This window comes from Heptranchias perlo, chromosome 18, assembly GCF_035084215.1.
Source record: "Heptranchias perlo isolate sHepPer1 chromosome 18, sHepPer1.hap1, whole genome shotgun sequence".
In the NCBI taxonomy this organism is placed as follows: Eukaryota; Metazoa; Chordata; class Chondrichthyes; order Hexanchiformes; family Hexanchidae; genus Heptranchias; species Heptranchias perlo.
The window spans coordinates 19,256,595-19,277,392 of NC_090342.1; the positions used below are offsets into that span (position 1 = coordinate 19,256,595).

General features: G+C 47.7%; 1 protein-coding gene across 1 annotated transcript in view; it reads left to right on the plus strand.

Annotated features, from left to right (window-relative positions):
- The window catches only part of ppfia2 (PTPRF interacting protein alpha 2), a 413,910-nt gene that overhangs the window by 218,019 nt on the left and 175,093 nt on the right, over positions 1-20,798 (plus strand). The window contains exon 5 of the mRNA XM_067999463.1: positions 17,891-17,995. Coding sequence (XP_067855564.1) covers positions 17,891-17,995 — 105 coding nt within the window. The remainder of the gene's footprint in view (positions 1-17,890; positions 17,996-20,798) is intronic.

Here is a 20,798-nt window from a genome sequence, read left to right on the forward strand (position 1 = left end):
CGCCTCTTTTGTTGATGATAAACCTTGTTGGCATTCCATCATTTGTTCCATTTGGCCTCCAAAAATTCAGGGATGGAAAAGCAGTGATTGCAATACCCATTTTCACAATTTTGGTTGCAGCAATCAAAATTCAAACAGTACATCTTTAACTACTTCCTGAAAGGATAGAATGTGAATAATCTTTAATGCCCACGTTATATGGGTGAGATAAGCACACTCTGTCAATCATGTGTTAGCATTGTGAAATTCCATGTGAGTTCATTATTACATGATAATCGTAGAGGCCCTTTGAAAAATCATGCAATACATAAATGGAGCAGGGGGCTGGCACAATATGTCCCTGTGCCATGCTATGGCCTCACACACCTGAAACAATGGAAACAACCCAGCATTGCGGAAAATCCACCCCAGTGGCTTTACCTATTTGAACTGAAAGAGGTTCCACTCCATTGATGTGCAGTTGGTTAGTGATGATTAATACCGAATCATCAGGTCAGTGCCCATTTCTGAGGCAGCAGTCGCAATATTTATTTGAAAGGGAAGTCAAACTGCAAAGATAGTTCTTCACAGATTAATACTAACCTCTTCAGATATGGTTACTTGCTACTTGCATTTGCTCTTTCTCACTTCTGCTCAATGCTTCACCTAGTGCATCTTCCTAAAACTAACTACTCAAATGCCCCCTAAAGAGGATGGGGTCTAAATTGGGCCACATAGCGCCCGTTGTGTAGGCGCTACGTGGACTTCTAAGGACTCAAAATGGCGTCCGCGATGCTCCGGCGTGATGTACGCAGGACACCATATTGGTGCCGCACTTAACGAATGCCAGCAGCAGTAGGGAGATTATGTGGTAGATCATTGTGCAATGCTGATTTAAAGGGACAAATGTGATTTTGGAACTCCACGCTCCAGCCCACGCACTGTCTTAACCTCACATAGTTGAACAGTTCTTAAACGGCATGGAGGACCTCCCACCAGCGCTATTTAATGGGATCATGCAGGAGTTACAGTTTAGTTGCTAGATTATTGCTTCTGGCTGCTGACACATTTGTACCTGCTTTTGGAGGTCTCCTATACTTCAATACTAGGAAAAGGGGACATAGCCTAAAAATTAGAACCAGGGTTTTCAGGGGTGAAGTTAGGATACGCTTCTACAAGCAACAGGTGGTAGAAGTTTGGAACTCTCTTCCACAAACAGCAGTTAATGCTAGCTCAATTGTTAATTTTAAATGTGAGATTGATAGATTTTTGTTAACCAAAGGTATTAATGGTTGTGGGGCTAAGGTGGGTATATGCAGTTAGGTCACAGATCAGCCATGATCTCATTGAATAACGTAACAGGCTCGAGGGGCTAAATGGCCTACTCCTGTTCCTATTTTCCTCTAATAAAGTTTCAATACTCTACAGGGAATTGGCTGGCTAGCTGACAGGCAACAACATGGGCATTGGCAGAGCGGCAAGGGTGGGACAGGAATGCTGTCCTCCTGAAAGAGGACAGCTGGTTCATGTTCCATGGAGCCACTACCAATTGCTGCCTCCTGTAATGCGCCACCTTCTGCAAGAAAGCGGGAAGTGTGTCAGTGAGTGTCCTTCAAGATGTTTAGGTGATGTGGCTATCATGGTTGAATAGCTACCAGTGTGTGTGACCTGTAACTTGTGCGGCTTGGAACAGTAGTAATGTGTGAGGATGAGATGAAGCATCTGATTGGAAGAGTTGAGTACTAATTGAAAGAGCTTGTTCATGGGTGGGTGATGGGGGTGGTGGGGTACAGTTGTGAGCAACCTTTATTCAATGTTTTGAAAGAACTCAACAGTTTGTAAACGTAAGAACGGGACCTACATCTGTGTTTTACGTGTGCTATTTCTAATCTCCATTCAGACCCGTATCTTATACTTTGCAAATATAAGATTCCTGCAAACTTTAAGCAGCCAAGTTGTTATTGATTTAAAAATTCCAGAGTTCCCATCTCAATGACCGATCAACTCAAATCCCATTTTTGGGGGTTAACCAATTTAACCCCCGATGTTCCTGTGTTGGTACTTGTAACCGGTGTAGTCGCATAGCATTTGGCATCTTTGGCAGCCTTGAGAGCTGCATCTGCTTCTGGTGGCACTTTTAGAGAAACAAAAGAAGATGAAATGCTGGACTTCCCTTCAATAGCACTTACATGGCAAAGTACTGTGCATCATTCTGTTCCTGTATGATAGTAAATGAGTGATTAAGTAGGGAGTCAAAGGCATAAAAAGAAAAGTATGGTATTAGCCCTTAGCTGAGAGGATGCCACTGGCTTTACCTTCTATGTGCTCTCCGCTGTTGATATCCAGTGATCTCCTCAAATGATATCAGTGGCATTAGATCATCGAATGTGGGTTTGCTCCCCTCTATTGGGTCAATATGGCCTGCAAGCAGAATATTACTGTTGAGATGTTGTCAGTTTGAAAAACGTATGGGCTCAATTTTCGGGTGAAGGGGCGGGGGGGCTCCGAAAATCGCTGAAACCCCAAGCGGGTTCGGAGCCTGGCTCCAACCCGCTGACTTCCGGGTTCCCCAGTGACGCGTCCGGGTGCGCGCGCGCGCCTCCTGAATGCAGAAATCCCACTGGCAATTAAAGGCGGCGGGATGATACTTTGCATAGTTTGTCAGCTAGTTGAAGTACTTAATTGTCTCGACATTTTGGAAGGGGTGTGATTTTGAAGTATCCTCAGTCTGTTTCCCGTACTGTGGGAAACACTCCCTGTTGCAACAGACGTGTTTCAGCCAGCAGCCTGTGGGAGATGCAAATGCTTATTTGACAGGTGTGGAGAAAATGTCATTTATTGCAGCAGGGCACTCTATCACTTCAGATAAAGTTTTGGCTGAAAGATCTTTGTGTTTTCAATCAAAATTCTTACTTTCCACCCAAAACTCTGCTGTTCAAACATATTTAACTACTTTGCGAACCCCCTCAAACTCACACCATCAGGATGGGGGCACCATGGCTGCATTCGCCACTACATCCAAGGGCGAGCAACATCACCAGCCTCGCCAGGCACGATGTCCACCTCCGCCACTTGGAGCTCCATAACACGGTGCTACACCACAGGCACCTGCACAAGAGCACAGAGGGCAACAACAGAGAGAGCAACGTCGCAGGAGGCACTACCCTCGCCACATGGTCGACAGACCCAGGCTCAGCTTCCTGGACCTCTCTGAGAAGCAGTGCATACGGAGGCTCAGAGTCAGTCGGCAGGTAGTCGTGGACATCTGCAGCCTCCTTCATGCCGAGCTGCTCCTGGCTGGGCTGAGCAGCACCTCCTTACCTGTCACTGTCAAAGCCACTACTGCCCTCAACTTCTTGGCCTCCGGATCATTCCAGGGTGCCACCGGGGACATCGCCAGGGTCTCTCAGTTGCCTGCACACAAGTGCATAAGGCAGGTCAACGACGGCTTGTTTCACAGGGCCTCACACTCCATCAACTTCCCTGTGGATGACCTCAGCCAGATGGAGAGGGCAGTGGGATTCCACTCTGTGGCTGGCTTCCCACGGGTGGAGGGTGTAATCGATTGCACCCATATAGCAATACAAGCACCTCCACACAAGCCAAGACTGTTCATCAACAGCAAGGGCAATCACTTCATCAACACTCAGCTCATTTGTGACCACCGCAAAAGATTCCTTCACATGTGCGCCAGATTCCCTGGCAGCTGCCACGATTCCTTCATCCTCCGGAAATCAAACATCCCACCCCTCTTCCAGACAACGAACACCTTTAAGGGCTAGTTCCTCGGGGACAAGGGATACCCCCGACACACATGGCTTATGATACCTCTGAGGAACCCCATCACCAAGCAACAGCGTTGACATAACGACAGCCACATCACCACCAGGCCTACAATTGAGCATGCTATAGGGCTGCTTGATCATTCTGGGGGAGAGCTTCACTACGCACCAGACAGAGTGGGATGCACTATAGTTGTGTGTTGTGCCCTGCACAACATGGCACAACAGAGAGGGATGCCGCTTCAGGAGGCTCCGTCCACATTTGCCACCCAGAGGAACATAGGAACAGGAGTAGGCCATTCAGCCCCTCGTGCCTGCTCCGCTATTTGATAACTTCATGGCTGATCTGTGATCTAACTCCATATCCCTTAATACCTTTGGTTGCCAAAAAGCTATCTATCTCAGATTTAAATTTAGCAATTGAGCTAGTATCAATATTGCAAGTACCACATTGAGGAGGAAGAGGCGGAGGAGGAGGAGGAAGAGCAACCCATGGGCACAGCAACGGCTCATATGGCTGCTCGTGAGGACAGGGAATCACTGATATGTGACCGCTTCTCCTAACAGTCAGGAGGGAGTGGCCCTGGGAGTCCTCAACATTGACTCTGGACCCCATGAAATCTCATGGCATCAGGTCAAACATGGGCAAGGAAACCTCCTGCTGATTACCACCTACCGTCCTCCCTCAGCTGATGAATTAGTCCTCCTCCATGTTGAGCACCACTTGGAGGAAGCACTGAGGGTAGCAAGGGCACAAAATGTACTCTGGGTGGGGGAGTCAATGTCCATCACCAAGAGTGGCTCGGTAGCACCACTACTGACCGAGCTGGCCGAGTCCTGAAGGACATAGCTGCTAGACTGGGCCTGCGGCAGGTGGTGAGCGAACCAACACGAGGGAAAAACTTACTTGACCTCGTCCTCACCAATCTACCTGTCGCAGATGCATCTGTCCATGACAGTATTGGTAGGAGTGACCACCGCACAGTCCTCGTGGAGATGAAGTCCCGTCTTTGCACTGAGGACACCATCCAACGTGTTGTGTGGCACTACCACCGTGCTAAATGGGATAGATTCAGAATGGATCTAGCAGCTCAAAATTGGGCATCCATGAGGCGCTGTGGGCCATCAGCAGCAGCAGAATTGTATTCCAGCACAATCGGTAACCTCATGGCCCGGCATATTCCTCACTCTACCATTACCAACAAGCCAGGGGATCAACCCTGGTTCAATGAGGAGTGTAGAAGAGCATGCCAGGAGCAGCACCAGGCGTACCTAAAAATGAGGTGCCAACCTGGTGAAGCTACAACTCAGGACTACATGCATGCTAAACAGCGGAAGCAACATGCTATAGACAGAGCTAAGCGATTCCACAACCAACGGATCAGATCAAAGCTCTGCAGTCCTGCCACATCCAGTCGTGAATGGTGGTGGACATTTAAACAACTAACGGGAGGAGGAGGCTCTGCAAACATCCCCATTCTCAATGATGGCGGAGTCCAGCACGTGAGTGCAAAAGACAAGGCTGAAGCGTTTGCAACCATCTTCAGTCAGAAGTGCCGAGTGGATGATCCATCTCAGCCTCCTCCCGATATCCCCACCATCACGGAAGCCAGTCTTCGGCCAATTCGATTCACTCCACGTGATATCAAGAAACGGCTGAGTGCACTGGATACAGCAAAGGCTATGGGCCCCGACAACATCCCAGCTGTAGTGCTGAAGACTTGTGCTCCAGAACTAGCTGCGCCTCTAGCCAAGCTGTTCCAGTACAGCTACAACACCGGCATCTACCCGAAAATGTGGAAAATTGCCCAGGTATGTCCTGTCCACAAAAAGCAGGACAAATCCAATCCGGCCAATTACCGCCCCATCAGTCTACTCTCAATCATCAGCAAAGTGATGGAAGGTGTCATCGACAGTGCTATCAAGCGGCACTTACTCACCAATAACCTGCTCACCGATGCTCAGTTTGGGTTCCGCCAGGACCACTCGGCTCCAGACCTCATTACAGCCTTGGTCCAAACATGGACAAAAGAGCTGAATTCCAGAGGTGAGGTGAGAGTGACTGCCCTTCACATCAAGGCAGCATTTGACCGAGTGTGGCACCAAGGAGCCCTAGTAAAATTGAAGTCCATGGGAATCAGGGGGAAAACTCTCCAGTGGCTGGAGTCATACCTAGCACAAAGGAAGATGGTAGTGGTTGTTGGAGGCCAATCATCTCAGCCCCAGGGCATTGCTGCAGGAGTTCCTCAGGGCAGTGTCCTAGGCCCAACCATCTTCAGCTGCTTCATCAATGACCTTCCCTCCATCATAAGGTCAGAAATGGGGATGTTCGCTGATGACTGCACAGTGTTCAGTTCCATTCGCAACCCCTCAGATAATGAAGCAGTCCGAGCCCGCATGCAGCAAGACCTGGACAACATCCAGGCTTGGGCTGATAAGTGGCAAGTAACATTCGCGCCAGATAAGTGCCAGGCAATGACCATCTCCAACAAAAGAGAGTCTAACCACCTCCCCTTGACATTCAACGGCATTACCATCGCCGAATCCCCCACCATCAACATCCTGTGGTCACCATTGACCAGAAACTTAACTGGACCAGCCATATAAATACTGTGGCTACGAGAGCAGGTCAGAGGCTGGGTATTCTGCGGCGAGTGACTCACCTCCTGACTCCCCAAAGCCTTTCCACCATCTACAAGGCACAAGTCAGGAGTGTGATGGAATACTCTCCACTTGCCTGGATGAGTGCAGCTCCAACAACACTCAAGAAGCTCGACACCATCCAAGATAAAGCAGCCCGCTTGATTGGCACCCCATCCACCACCCTAAACATTCACTCCCTTCACCACCGGCGCACTGTGGCTGCAGTGTGCACCATCCACATGATGCACTGCAGCAACTCGCCAAGGCTTCTTCGACAGCACCTCCCAAACCCGCGACCTCTACCACCTAGAAGGACAAGAGCAGCAGGCACATGGGAACAACTTCACCTGCACGTTCCCCTCCAAGTCACACACCATCCCGACTTGGAAATATATCTCCGTTCCTTCATGGTCGCTGGGTCAAAATCCTGGAACTCCCTTCCTAACAGCACTGTGGGAGAACCGTCACCACACGGACTGCAGCGGTTCAAGAAGGCGGCTCACCACCACCTTCTCGAGGGCAATTAGGGATGGGCAATAAATGCTGGCCTCGCCAGCAACGCCCACATCCCGTGAACGAATAAAAAAAACATCAGACAGTGTGAAGAGTCCAGTCCTGACGCCACCTAGATAGAGCAGCGCCCAGACCAGCAACCCACCCCCACCCCTCCCTGCACAATACAGTCCTGCAACTACACATACACCCACTGTCGAGTGACCCAGTGGGTGGCATCAAGTGCTGGCATTCATGATGAACCTCATGAAAGGGCATTATTACAGAAACCAGTCAAGAATGGCCAAGACGTGGCAGTAGTGGTGACAATAATAATATTTAATGTGAGTTTAACAAAAAGCAAGTAGAAATTTTAAAAAATGAACAATTGTCAAACACCCTTGTGCATACCCTTCGTGCTTACAAAACCTTCGCCTTTCACTTCCGACTACTTCTACATGGTGCGTCCCCTGTGGCTGCAGCAGAGGTAGTGGCAGGTTGCTCTTGTTCATGCCCTGACCGATTAAATGCTTTGGGCTTACACCCTCTTGAGGGCCCCTCCAAAGACTGCTCCACCTGCACCTGTGCAGGGGCAGTCTCGGCCACCTGGAGATAAGGCAGCTTTGCGAGTACTCGTTGAGAGGGGAGCAACAGGTGAGATGTGGGAGCGCTTTGAGTGGCGTCCTCACTTCCATGTCCCCTTTCGCCATCATTCCTCCCCTGGGCCTGGGCCACATCACTCATACCACTCTGCTGGACAACAGTTTGGAGGACATGTGTGAAGCCTTGTAAGTCCACTGCTCGTGTATCTGCCTGCCTGTTTAAGGCAGCAGAATGTTGTTTACTGTGAGTCCGAACAGCCAGTGTCAGGGCCTGAATGGATTCATTTGTGAGCCATGCTTGAAGTTCAATGGAGGCTAGCCTTCCCTCCATCACAGACATTCCCGCACTTACCCATGACAGTATCTCAGAGATGCCTTCTCGTCCCCATGACAGTATCTCAGAGATTCCCTCCCGTAGCTTTTTAAAAATTCGTTCATGGGGTGTGGGCATCACTGGCGAGGCCAGCATTTATTGCCCAACCCTAATTGCCCTTGAGAAGGTGGTGGTGATCTGCCTTCTTGAACCGCTGCAGTCCGTGTGGTGAAGGTTCTCCCACACTGCTGTTAGGTCGGGAGTTCCAGGATTTTGACCCAGCGACGATGAAGGAACGGCGATATATTTCCAAGTCGGGATGGTGTGTGACTTGGAGGGGAACGTGCAGGTGGTGTTGTTCCCATGTGCCTGCTGCTCTTGTCCTTTTTGGTGGTAGAGTTCGTGGGTTTGGGAGGTGCTGTCGAAGAAGACTTGGCGAGTTGGGGGTCCTAGTGCAAGAAAATCAAAAGGTTAGTATGCAGGTGCAGCAGGTGATCAAGAAGGCCAACGGAATGTTGGCTTTTATTGCTCGGGGGATAGAATATAAAAACAGGGAGGTATTGCTGCAGTTATATAAGGTATTGGTGAGACCGTACCTGGAATACTGCATACAGTTTTGGTCTCCATACTTAAGAAAAGACATACTTGCTCTCGAGGCAGTACAAAGAAGGTTCACTCGGTTAATCCCGGGGATGAGGGGGTGGACATATGAGGAGAGGTTGAGTTCAGAAGAATGAGAGGCGATCTTATTGAAACATATAAGATTGTGAAGGGGCTTGATCGGGTGGATGCGGTAAGGATGTTCCCAAGGATGGATGAAACTAGAACTAGGGGGCATAATCTTAGAATAAGGGGCTGCTCTTTCAAAACTGAGATGAGGAGAAACTTCTTCACTCAGAGGGTAGTAGGTCTGTGGAATTTGCTGCCCCAGGAAGCTGTGGAAGCTACATCATTAAATAAATTTAAAACAGAAATAGACAGTTTCCTAGAAGTAAAGGGAATTAGGGGTTACGAGGAGCGGGCAGGAAATTGGACATGAATTTAGATTTGAGGTTAGGATCAGATCAGCCATGATCTTATTGAATGGCGGAGCAGGCTCGAGGGGCCGATTGGCTCTTATGCTGCAGTGCGGATGGTACACACTGCAGCCACATTGTGCCGGTGGTGAAGGGAGTGAATGTTTAGGGTGGTGGATGGGGTGCCAATCAAGCGGGCTGCTTTTTGTCCTGGATGGTGTCGAGCTTCTTGAGTGTTGTTGGAGCTGCACTCATCCAGGCAAGTGGAGAGTATTACATCACACTCCTGACTTGTGCCCTGTAGATGGTGGAAAGACTTTGGGGAGTTAGGAGGTGAGTCACTCGCCGCAGAATACCCAGCCTCTGACCTGCTCTTGCAGCCACAGTATTTATGTGGCTGGTCCAGTTAAGTTTCTGTTCAATGGTGACCCCCCAGGATATTGATGGTGGGGGATTCGGCAATGGTAATGCCGTTGAATATCATGGGGAGGTGGTCAGACTCTCTTTTGTTGGAGATAGTCCTTGCCTGGCACAAATGTTACTTGCCACTTATGAGCCCAAGCATGGATGTTGTCCAGGTCTGGCTGCTCGCGGGCACGGACTTCTTCATTATCTGAGGGGTTGCGAATGGAACTGAACACTGTGCAATCATCAGCGAACATCCCCATTTCTGTCCTTATGCTGGAGGGAAGGTCATTGATGAAGCAGCTGAAGATGGTTGGACATAGGACCCTGTGGAACTCCTGCAGCAATGTCCTGGGGCTGAGATGATTGGCCTCCAACAACCACTACCATCTTCCTTTGTGCTAGATATGACTCCAGCCACTGGAGAGTTTTCCCCCTGATTCCCATGGACTTCAATTTTACTAGGGCTCCTTGGTGCCACACTCGGTCAAATGCTGCCTTGATGTGAAGGGCAGTCACTCTCACCTCACCTCTGGAATTCAGCTCTTTTGTCCATGTTTGGACCAAGGCTGTAATGAGGTTTGGAGCCGAGTGGTCCTGGCAGAACCCAAACTGAGCATCGGTGAGCAGGTTATTGGTGAGTAAGTGCCACTTGATAGCACTGTCGACGACACCTTCCATCTCTTTGCTGATGATTGAGAGTAGGCTGATGGGGTGGTGATTGGCCGGATTGGATTTGTCCTGCTTTTTGTGGACAGGACATACCTGGGCAATTTTCCACATTGTCGGGTAGATGCCAGTGTTGTAGCTGTACTGGAACAGTTTGGCTAGAGGCGCGGCTAGTTCTGGAGCACAAGTCTTCAGCACTACAGCCAGGATGCTGTCGAGGCCCATAGCCTTACCTGTGCCACCACTCCACTCATGCAGGAGTTGGACTCCTCCATCCTCCGCACTATTGTGGAGAGTGCGCGTGGCACCTGTTCCAGCACCTCGCAAATGTGCTGCTGCCCCTCAATCATTTTACTTTTAATGGATGGCCCACAGGGTTCAGCATCTGTCTCTAGCTGAGCAGAACCTGGAGAGGAGTGCTCCCACTGATACTGACAGCAGGCCCTGCTGCCTGTGAATGCTCGTGCTTACATGTGTGTGGTGACTCACCATGTGCGACCCCAACTAACTGCGGACTAGAACCCAACGAGGTGTGAGTATCTGCGCTGGTGGATGGCTCTCTCAGATATGAGGGTACACCCTCAGCGGCCGGCAGGTCCTCTGAGGAATCAGTCTCTGCTGTCACAGCGGTTGCTGAAGGCCCTGTAAGAGAACAGAAGGCAATATTAAGCATGATCACAGATGTGTCATGTTGCGATGAGCATACTGAGATGCTGAAGATGGCAAGGCATGTTAACATCAATTCATATTGTGTGTGCTGAATGTTAAAGTTCTGTCACCAGACGTTTGTCGGGTGCCAGTCTTGGCATCCCCGACAGACAGGCACTCAAGGGTGCGGCTCAGCTCCAGCACCTCCTGCTCGGGGTCTGTGAGGACGACGATTTGTTGCGGCTCCCCTCCGGTCCTCACCCTCTCCCGTGCATTCTGGGCTCTTTTCTCCTATAAGGGGAGAAAGTACAGACGCGTGAGTGAATGATGGTGACGTGGCCAACCGATGAATGCGTTGGCTTGGGTGTGGCTGACCGTGAAAGAGATGCATCAGAGGGTGAGTATGAGACAGAGCCATGACATTGTATGAGGATTGGGTTGAGTGGTAGTGATGGGGTGACTAATGGAGAAGTGCAAGTAAGCTGAGGATGAGCCTTAATTGAGTGTGGGGAGTGATATGATAGAGTAGTGTTGGCAGTGCACAATGAGTTGGGGGGTGGGGGCAGTGATGTGGAAGATGGATTGTAGGAGAATGAGTACGTGTAATCACTTTGGCTGACCTAGTTAGGTCACTGAAGCGCTTCCTGCAGTGGATCCAGGTGTGGGAGATGTTGCTGCTGCTGGTGGTTTCCTCTGCCACCTTGAGCCAGGCCTTCTTGGTGGCAGAGGCAGGTCACTTCCTCACATCCGCCAGGTAGAAGACATCCTTCCTCCTCCTCACCCCATCCAGTAGCATCTGGAGTGAGGCATCGCTAAATCTTGGAGCAGCCTTTCCCCTGTGCTGCTCCATTGTGGTGTGTGGGTGTTTGCTCCAGGAGCAGCCATTGGAGGACTGCCCCTTTAAATAGAGCTCCTCCAGCTGACAGCCTGTGATGCGGTGCGCAGTCTGCCCGCTGCGCAGCTTTCGGACGGCAAACCCGGAAGCCACGTTGAGTGGCTCCAATTGACCCGCAATCACGTGAGAAATGGACAATTTTTATTGGGCGGGTTACCCACGCGCCCAATCACCCTCCCACTGCCGTCCTGCCTCCCCGCTAATATCAAGGCACAGTGGCAACCTAGTGGCTATTCTGTATCCCAGTGTATGTGCAAATCTATGAACATACATCATGCAGCTAGATTACTTTGTAAGGGTGTTTGGTGTCAAGCTCTTTTAAGAAGTGTGTGCGACAACAGTGAGAGTAGTAAGTTGCAGCTTGAAGAGGGCCTTGAATTTAAACATTTAAAGAACTATTAGGCTGCCTGGGGCAGAAGGACAGGTTGAAATCAAATAGTTTCTGTCAAGTTTACTTGTGCAGCTACTTGGTATAGGGCACTTGTGAGCCCTCATCTTCTCAGCTCACTTCAAGTCTTTGACACCTTCTTCCTCATTTGGATTCAGCTTCTGTGGGTACTGAAGACTGCATTAACTTCTGCAGTGACCTTCTTCCAGGTATTGCACACAGCACTCATTTGAGGATGGTATCCTGGAGTTCCAAACAAGGCAGCCCTCCTTGCATGCACCTCATACAGCAGAATTTCTGCTGCTGCATCACATAACCTGGCAGTTCTTCTGGTGTGACACTCCATTTCATTCACTTTCCTTACACTGCCAAATTCTTCATTCACTTCACCTTGCAAGGTAACAATGCTACAATTCCTAGCTCAGCTTCACTTTAGGAAGGTGCTGCAAATCTTTAAATACTTGCAGCATCGTTTCCAAATTCGGATCATATGTGTGGGAGGTCCCAAGCCCCACCCATATTGTGGGTGAGAGAGATTTAGGGCTGAATCACATGATTATATATATATATATATAAATAAAATAGATAATAGATAGATAGTTGGGTGGAAGTCTTGCTATGCCCTGTATAGGCCGACACCCCTCACTACCATTGATAGAAGCTGCCACTGAAACATTTGATGCCTCTAGTCTGCGTTGAAATTGCTTCACTTTCTCTTACATCTTTTGGGAAAAAGAATCGGTTATTGACCTCGATTGCTGTTCAGGACTCAAGTTTCTGAATAGTTAAACAATCTATCATGCATTTAATGTAGCACAGCAGTATTATTTAGGGGAAAAGTAGGATTTGCAAAATTGCTTAAAAATGGATCTAGTTGCTGCAAATTGCTATGGGTAACAGAATACAAAAAATTGATGCTGAAACAAATACTGATATTGCAGTAAAAAAGCTTCTTGCTTGCCAGAAGTATCATGATTACTGTAATATTAGCCCTAAACTATGAAAAAATGGTTTAAACAACTTTAATTAGAAATTCAAGAAAGCTAAACACTAATTTATTTGCCCACATTCCTAAATCAAAAGCAAAATACTGCGGATGCTTGAAATCTGAAATAAAAACATAAAATGCTGGAAATACTGACCAAGTCAGGTAGCATCTGTGGAGAAAGAAACAAAGTTAACATTTCAGGTTGATGACCCTTCGTCAGAGTTCTGACGAAAGGTCATCGACCTGAAACTTTAACTCTGTTTCTTTCTCCACAGATGCTGCCTGACTTGCTCAGTATTTCCTGCTTTATGCCCTCATTCCTATTTTGCTTTATTTGTTTCTTTAGCATTCCTCCATCTTTTACTTAGAATATTTTTCTAGCTAATATATCGTTCAATTCCCTGGCCCAAAATTTTCACAGAGCTGCTCCTGCTCCACCACCATAACTTCACCTGAAGTGGGGCGGAAAACCTATTTTTACATGTAAATGGGGTTTCTGCCGCACTTCTGGTGAAATTCTGGCGAGTATCTCCAAGGAGATTCCGGGCCTATATTGCTCTTTAAAATAAAAAGGTTTCTAGTGGCACTTACGCACCAATAACCTGCTCACTGATGCTCAGTTTGGGTTCCACCAGGACCACTCGGCTCCAGACCTCGGTACAAACATAGACACAAGACCTGAATTCCAGATGTGCAGTTAGAGCAATTGTCTTTGATATCAAGGCAGCATTTGAACAAATGTGGCACCAAAGAGCCCTAGTCAAACTGAAGTCAATAGGGATCAGGGGATACTCTCCAGTGGCTGGAGTCATACCTGGCACAATGGGAGATGGTTGTCTTTGTTGGAAGCCAATCATCTCAGCAGCAGGACATCACTGCAGCAGTTCCTCAGGGCAGCATCCTAGGCCCAAATATCTTGAGCTGCTTCATCAATGACCTTCCCACAACCAGGTGGTCAGAAGTGGGGTTGTTCGCTGATGATTGTACAGTGTTCAGCTCCATTTGCAATTTCTCAGATAATGAAGCAGTCCTTATCTGCATGCAGAGAGACCTGGACAACATCCCAGCTTGAGCTGATAAGTGGCAAGTAACATTATCACCTTTCAAATGCCAGGCAATGACCATCTCCAACAAGAAAGAATCTAACCACTTCCCCTTGACCTTCAATAGCATTACCATTGCCAAATCCCTTACCATCAACATCTTGGGGATCACTATTGACCAGAAACTCAACTTGACCAGCCACATAAATGTTGTAGCTACTAGAGCAGGTCAAAGCCTGGGTATTCTGCAGCGACTGGCTCATCTCCTGACTCCCCAAAGCCTCGTTCCCACTTACAAGGCACAAGTCAGCAATGTGCTGGAATACTCTATACGTGCCTGGATGGATGCAGTTACAACACTCAAGAAGCTCGACACTATCCAGGTCAAAGCAGTCCACTTGAATGGCACCTTACGCACTAACCTAAGCATCCACCCCTTCCACCACCGGCATACCGTGGCCGCAGTGTATATTATCTACAGGTTGTACTGCAACAATTCAGGCTTCTTCAGTAGCATCTCTCAAACTTATGTCTTCCACCACCTAGAAGTACAAGGGCAGTGGGTGCATGGGGACACCATCACCTCCAAGTTCCCCTCTAATTCACACACCATAATGACTTGGACATGTATCGCCGTTCCTTCATCGTTGCTGGGTAAAAATCTTAGAACTCCCTACCTAACAGCATTATGGGAGCACCTTCACCACATGGACGGCGGTTCAAGAAGAAGGCCCACCACCACCTTCCAGAACAACTACGGATAGGCAATAAATGCTGCCCCTGCGAATGAAGCCCACATCCTGAGAATTAATTTTTTTTAAATTGGCCCCAAAATCTGGTAGTGTGGGCAATTGGAAAGAGACGGATTGCCTTTGTAGGGTGCAATTTGTGGAAGAGCCCTGATCGTGCAGCCCAAATTCTGACCTTCCACCCGCTCTCCCTAAGTCCTCTAACTATCCCGGGGACATGCCTGGGGTGGTTCCGAGACCAGCCCTTGAACTCTGCCAATTTTGCCAGCTGAGAGATGACATAGACCCATACTGGGCCTTTCAAAAGCCCAAAACGGTTCGCTGGTAAAGATAATTGATCCCAGAAGGAATTTATTACCTTAAAATGACTATCTTTTTATCCCTTGGGGCAATTAAAGAAAGATTTTTGTAATCTGTCTTCGCCCTCTTATGGGCCTCTGCCAGGACTAGCATGGCACTACTCCAATTTTCCTCAGGTCAGTTGCAATGTTGTGTCTGTACAGGCTTAGGCCATCTGCCCCAACTATTTAAATGACCCTGTCCTTGGCAATTAGGATGGGGTCTATGGCATTGGCCGAGGGCAGCCTCCTGGCAGTGGAACATGGACATCAGAATTTTGTGTTGAGCGTAACTGCCTGAGGGAAACTGAAAGACCTCTCAACCCATAACCCAACAAAGTGTCTCTAAAAATGTCCACTTTGTTCTACCAGCCCACATTGAGAGAATTGATAACCTATCTCTACCTGTACAGCATGGTCCATTCTTATTGGGGGTTTCTTCCTCTGAAACACCCACAGACTCCCTCTGGGAAGGGGTATTCAAGAAAATAGAGGTGAATCTTGTACTCTTCCCTGAACAAAATGCCAGGGAACGACAGTGCACATTGCATACCTGATTCAATGCCCGGAAGACTGTTAGTGACAGCAGAGTCAGTAAGAGGCATGTTCTCATCCATAGTGAGGCAGACTAGACCCTCACAGCCAAGTGACCCATAGACCCCTTTAGAACATCCCCATCTACCTATAGGAAATTATGAACAGGACTCCACAAGGCAGAGGGGAGAGGAAGATAGTGATAAATTGCCCAAAGGCAATTGTTAGACCAAAACTCCAAATTCACAGTTTTATTTAACACATAAGCCACTGAAACCTTGCTTATGAGAGTCCAAATCTTAGTAGTCAGAAGGCCACAGTTCAAAACTGCAGAATTTTGGCACTACCTGACTGTCTTTCTTAGGTGTTGGAAGATAAAGGAAGTGGAAAAAAATTATATTGGTTCACTAGTGGGTGCTATTCTAGGCTATTAAGATCTATTTTCAGGGCATAGTAAAGGGAGCTGTACTGTGCCTCTCATCCAAGCTGTACCTGACCTAGGATTGTTTGATGCTGAAACTCAGTGCAAAAAATGGAAAAATGTTGGGGTAGACATTGGTATGCGTTGTGCCTGTTTTACAAAAAGCGGGTGTAAAGCACACAAATTTAACAGTGGGATGGCCTGCAGGCATTGGGCCCACTGCGAACTGGCGTTAGGTCCTTTGAATATTGTGCCCAGTTCTGGGCACTGCACTTTAGGAAAGATGTGAAGGCCTTAGAGAGGGTACAGAAGAGATTTACTAGAATGATTCCAGGGGTGAGGGACTTTAGTTACGTGGATAGACTGGAGAAGCTGAGGTTGTTCTCCTTGGAACAGAGATGGAGGTATTCAAAATTATGAAGGATATAGACAGAACAGATAGAGAGAAATTGTTCCCATTGGCAGAAGGGTCAAGAACCAGAGGACATGGATTTAAGGTGATTGGCAAAAGAAGCAAAGGTGACATGAGGAAAATTTTTTTTACATAGCGAGTGGTTAAGATCTGGAATGCACTGCCCGAGGAGGTGGTGGAGACAGATTCAATCATGGCCTTTAAAAGGGAATTGGATAAGTACTTGAAAGGAAAAAATTTGCAGGGCTACGGGAATAGGGCGGGGGAGCGGGACTAGCTGGATTGCCCTTGCAAAGAGCCGGCGCAGACTCGATGGGCCGAATGGCCTCCATCCATGCTGTATCCTTTCTATGATTCTTTGGTTCTATGAATATGTTAATTAGGGGCCAAACGCCTGTTCAAGGACCCCTCTACAAAATTTGTTACCAATAAGCAGGCAGATTCTTCAGCAGCCCCTGCAACCAACAACTAAAGGTAAATATTTTTTTTAAATAAAATCTTTCTGCAGAACTAGGAGGAGCAGAAGTGCTCTCCCCGACCCCACTGTCGTTGTGATTGTCCCTGCCCCCATTATCCAATCCAAGCCCCTCCCTGACCTTACCTGAGGGCTGCTGCCAGCGAGGCAGGGTGTCCAAAATTTTTCCCGTGAGGCGAGCTGTCTATAGAGGTGCTACCAGTAATGGAAGCTCACCCCGAATATGTAGACGAGGCCTGAGGATCAATTCTTGGTGATCCTTGGGCCTTTTGGTTCGGGCGTATGCTGCCCAAATATCTACCCTGTTATGTTCACCTTTATAAGCACCAAAGTTCAAATTTAAAAGTGCTTTCTCTCAGATGGCCTGCTAGTTGTAAAGTTTTATACAGTTTTATGTAACTTTCACATTCTTTGAAAATGTGGTTTCTTAAGTTTGCAAAATTATTCTTCATAATGTTCTGAGTTCCCTGGTGGCTGCAGGACAGTTTCACCACTGGAGGTGCGTCGGGACGGGACTTCGACCTGCTGCCCCAGCCCAATCATGCCCCTGTCTCATTTTGCTGGGTTTGGACCTAATTTTATATAGAGTGGGCTTCTGGCAGAATCTCCACTACACTTCTGGCAGGAGCCTCACCACTGTTGGGGAGCAATATTTCCAGCGTGCTTGCAGGGATGGGAATCCAGCGATAGGCATCCCCACCCCATTTCCCTTCTTTTCTGCTCTACTGCCTGACTTCGGCTGGTATAGTGGAATAAAATCCAGTTCTTTATATTTTTACATCCAACTTCAAATAATTAATGGCTAAACTTACAATACAGAATTTTTAAAAATGTTTGAAGATTATTTATTCACTGCTCCTGGAGATTGAAACCATCACTTTTTTTAAAGAGGTAAAAGAAGTTTAATTATATAACTAACATATGATGTGTAAGTTGACATTCATCAAAATGAATTTATTTAATTATCTATCACTTTAAGTAGAAAATTTTAGTCTACAAAAACCTGCTTAAAGACATTTGATAGCTTTAATGTTCCAGTAAAATATTTGTCAACATTCATACTTATTTGTGACAGTAGTTTTGTTCAATTTCTTGCAGATAGCGGTACAGCAAGAGCAAAGGGCATACGCTCAAAAGAACAAAGAATCTGAAGAATCTGAAATTCCTGAGGGAGCAGAGCCAGGTCAGAGGATTCATGGAAAGGTAGGCAAATAGATTGCCTCAATTGAAACTATTATTCTTTGGTCATCAAGTGTGGTAGTAGTTTAGGTTATAGGTTGCTTTTAAATGTCTTAAATTACAAATGATTTGTTTCCAAAAGATCCTGAGCTCCTTATTTTCTCTTTAGAAGCTTAAGTATACCTGTGCTTCCACCGTTTCATTGTGACTTAATTGTATTTTCCGTTCACTATGATGCATTATTGATAGCATTTACCTCACAATATTTGTGAATCTTCCACCCCTTCACCTCTTGCACCAGCATTTGGAAAGGACAGAGAATTTCCTCGGAGCCGGCGTAAGTTTGGCGAAAGCGCAGCAGAAACCCTTTTTACACGTGCTGCACTTCCAGGGAAGTTACTGTGATGGAGCGGGAACACCTCCAAGGAAAATCCTGGCCCAAGAATTTTTATTTTTGAACTTGACTCCGCAGACTTTGGCAGGGGAATTCTATAAGGTTGACTTCGCCTGATGCACAGCTTTGCAAGACAATTTCTCACATATTGCATTACTGAACGTTTCTGCTACTATATTTTTTGATATTTCAATCTGAAAAAGAAACAAAAAATAATTACGCCATAACTTCATCACAAAAGATTGTGTATCACCTGTGCATCACCTGCAACATCAAACTTTCCTCATGCTGATATTTTAGCTGAATTTTTAATTTTGACTCTCCCACTGGCAGGACATGATGTGGAGATGCCGGTGATGGACTGGGGTTGACAATTGTAAACAATTTTACAACACCAAGTTATAGTCCAACAAATTTATTTTAAATTCCACAAGCTTTCGGAGGCTTCCTCCTTCCTCAGGTGAATCGTGTCGAAATGACATTTTCGAATCCTTCGCATTTGAAAATCACAGAACAATGCCTGGTGATTACTGCCCGTTGCCAAGGCAATCACAGTGAGCAGACAGAAAGGTGTCACCTAAAAGGCCACCGAATATACAAACCCCCTCTCTCTCTCTCTCTCTCTCTCTCTCTCTTTTTTTTGGGGGTTTGTATATGCTAAACAACGGAAGCAACATGCTACAGACATAGCTAAGCGATTCCACAGCCAACGGATCAGATCAAAGCTCTGCAGTCCTGCCACATCCAGTCGTGAATGGTGGTGGACAATTAAACATCTCCATCCTCGACGATGGCGGAGTTCAGCACGTGAGTGCAAAAGACGAGGCTGAAGCGTTTGCAACCATCGTCAGCCAGATGTGGCGAGTGGATGATCCATCTCGGCCTCCTCCCGATATCCCCACCATTACAGAAGCCAGTCTTCAGCCAATTCGATTCACTCCACGTGATATCAAGAAACGGCTGAGTGCACTGGATACAGCAAAGGCTATGGGCCCCGACAACATCCCGGCTGTAGTGCTGAAGTCTTGTGCTCCAGAACTAGCCACGCCTCTAGCCAAACTGTTCCAGTACCGCTGCAATACTGGCATCTACCTGACAATGTGGAAAATTGCCCAGGTATGTCCTGTCCACAAAAAGCAGGACAAATCCAATCCGGCCAATTACCGCCCCATCAGTCTACTCTCAATCATCAGCAAAGTGATGGAAGGTGTCGTCGACAGAGCTATCAAGCTGCATTTACTCACCAATAACCTGCTCACCAATGCTCAGTTTGGGTTCTGCCAAGACCACTCAGCTCCAGAGTTCATTACAGCCTTGGTCAAAAAATGGACAAAAGAGCTTCTAGAGGTGAGGTGAGACATCAAGGCAGCATTTGACCAAGTGTGGCACCAAGGAGCCCTAGAAAAATTGAAGTCAATGGGAATCAGGGGGAAAACTCTCCACTGGCTGGAGTCAAAGCTAGCACAAAGGGAGATGGTAGTGGTTGTTGGGGGCCAATCATCTCAGCCCCAGGACATTGCTGCAGGAGTTCCCCAAGGCAGTGTCCTAGATCCAACCATCTTCAGCTGCTTGATCAATGACCTTCCCTCCATCATAAGGTCAGAAATGGGGATGTTCGCTGACGATTGCACAGTGTTCAGTTCCATTCGCAACCCCTCAGATAATGAAGCTGTCCGTGCCTGCGAGCTGCAAGACCTTGACAACATCCAGGCTTGGGCTCATAAGTGGCAAGTAACATTCGTGCCAGACAAGTGCCAGGCAATGACCATCTCCAACAAAAGAGAGTCTAACCACCTCCCCTTGACATTAAACGGCATTACCATCGCTGAATCCCCCATCATCAACATCCTGGGGGTCACCAGTGACCAGAAACTTAACTGGACCAGCCACATAAATACTGTGGCTACAAGAGCAGGTCAGAGGCTGGGTATTCTGCGGCGAGTGATTCACCTCCTGACTCCCCAAAGCCTATCCACCATCTACAAGGCACAAGTCAGGAGTGTGATGGAATACTCTCCACTTGCCTGGATGAGTGCAGCTCCAACAACATTCAAGAAGCTTGACACCATCCAGGACAAAGCAGCCCGCTTAATTGGCACCCCATCCACCACCCTAAACATTCATTCTCTCCACCACCGGCGCACCGTGGCTGCAGTGTGTACCATCCACAGGATGCACTGCAGCAACTCGCCAAGGCTTCTTCAACAGCACCTCCCAAACCCACGCCCCCCTGCTACCTAGAAGGACAAGGGCAGCAGGCACATGGGAAAAACTGCACCTGCACATTCCCCTCCAAGTCACACACCATCTCGACTTGGAATTATATCACCGCCCTTCATCATTGCTGGGTTAAAATCCTGGAACTCCCTACCTAACTGCACTCTGGGAGAACCTTCACCACACGGGACTGCAGCGGATCAAGAAGGCAGCTCA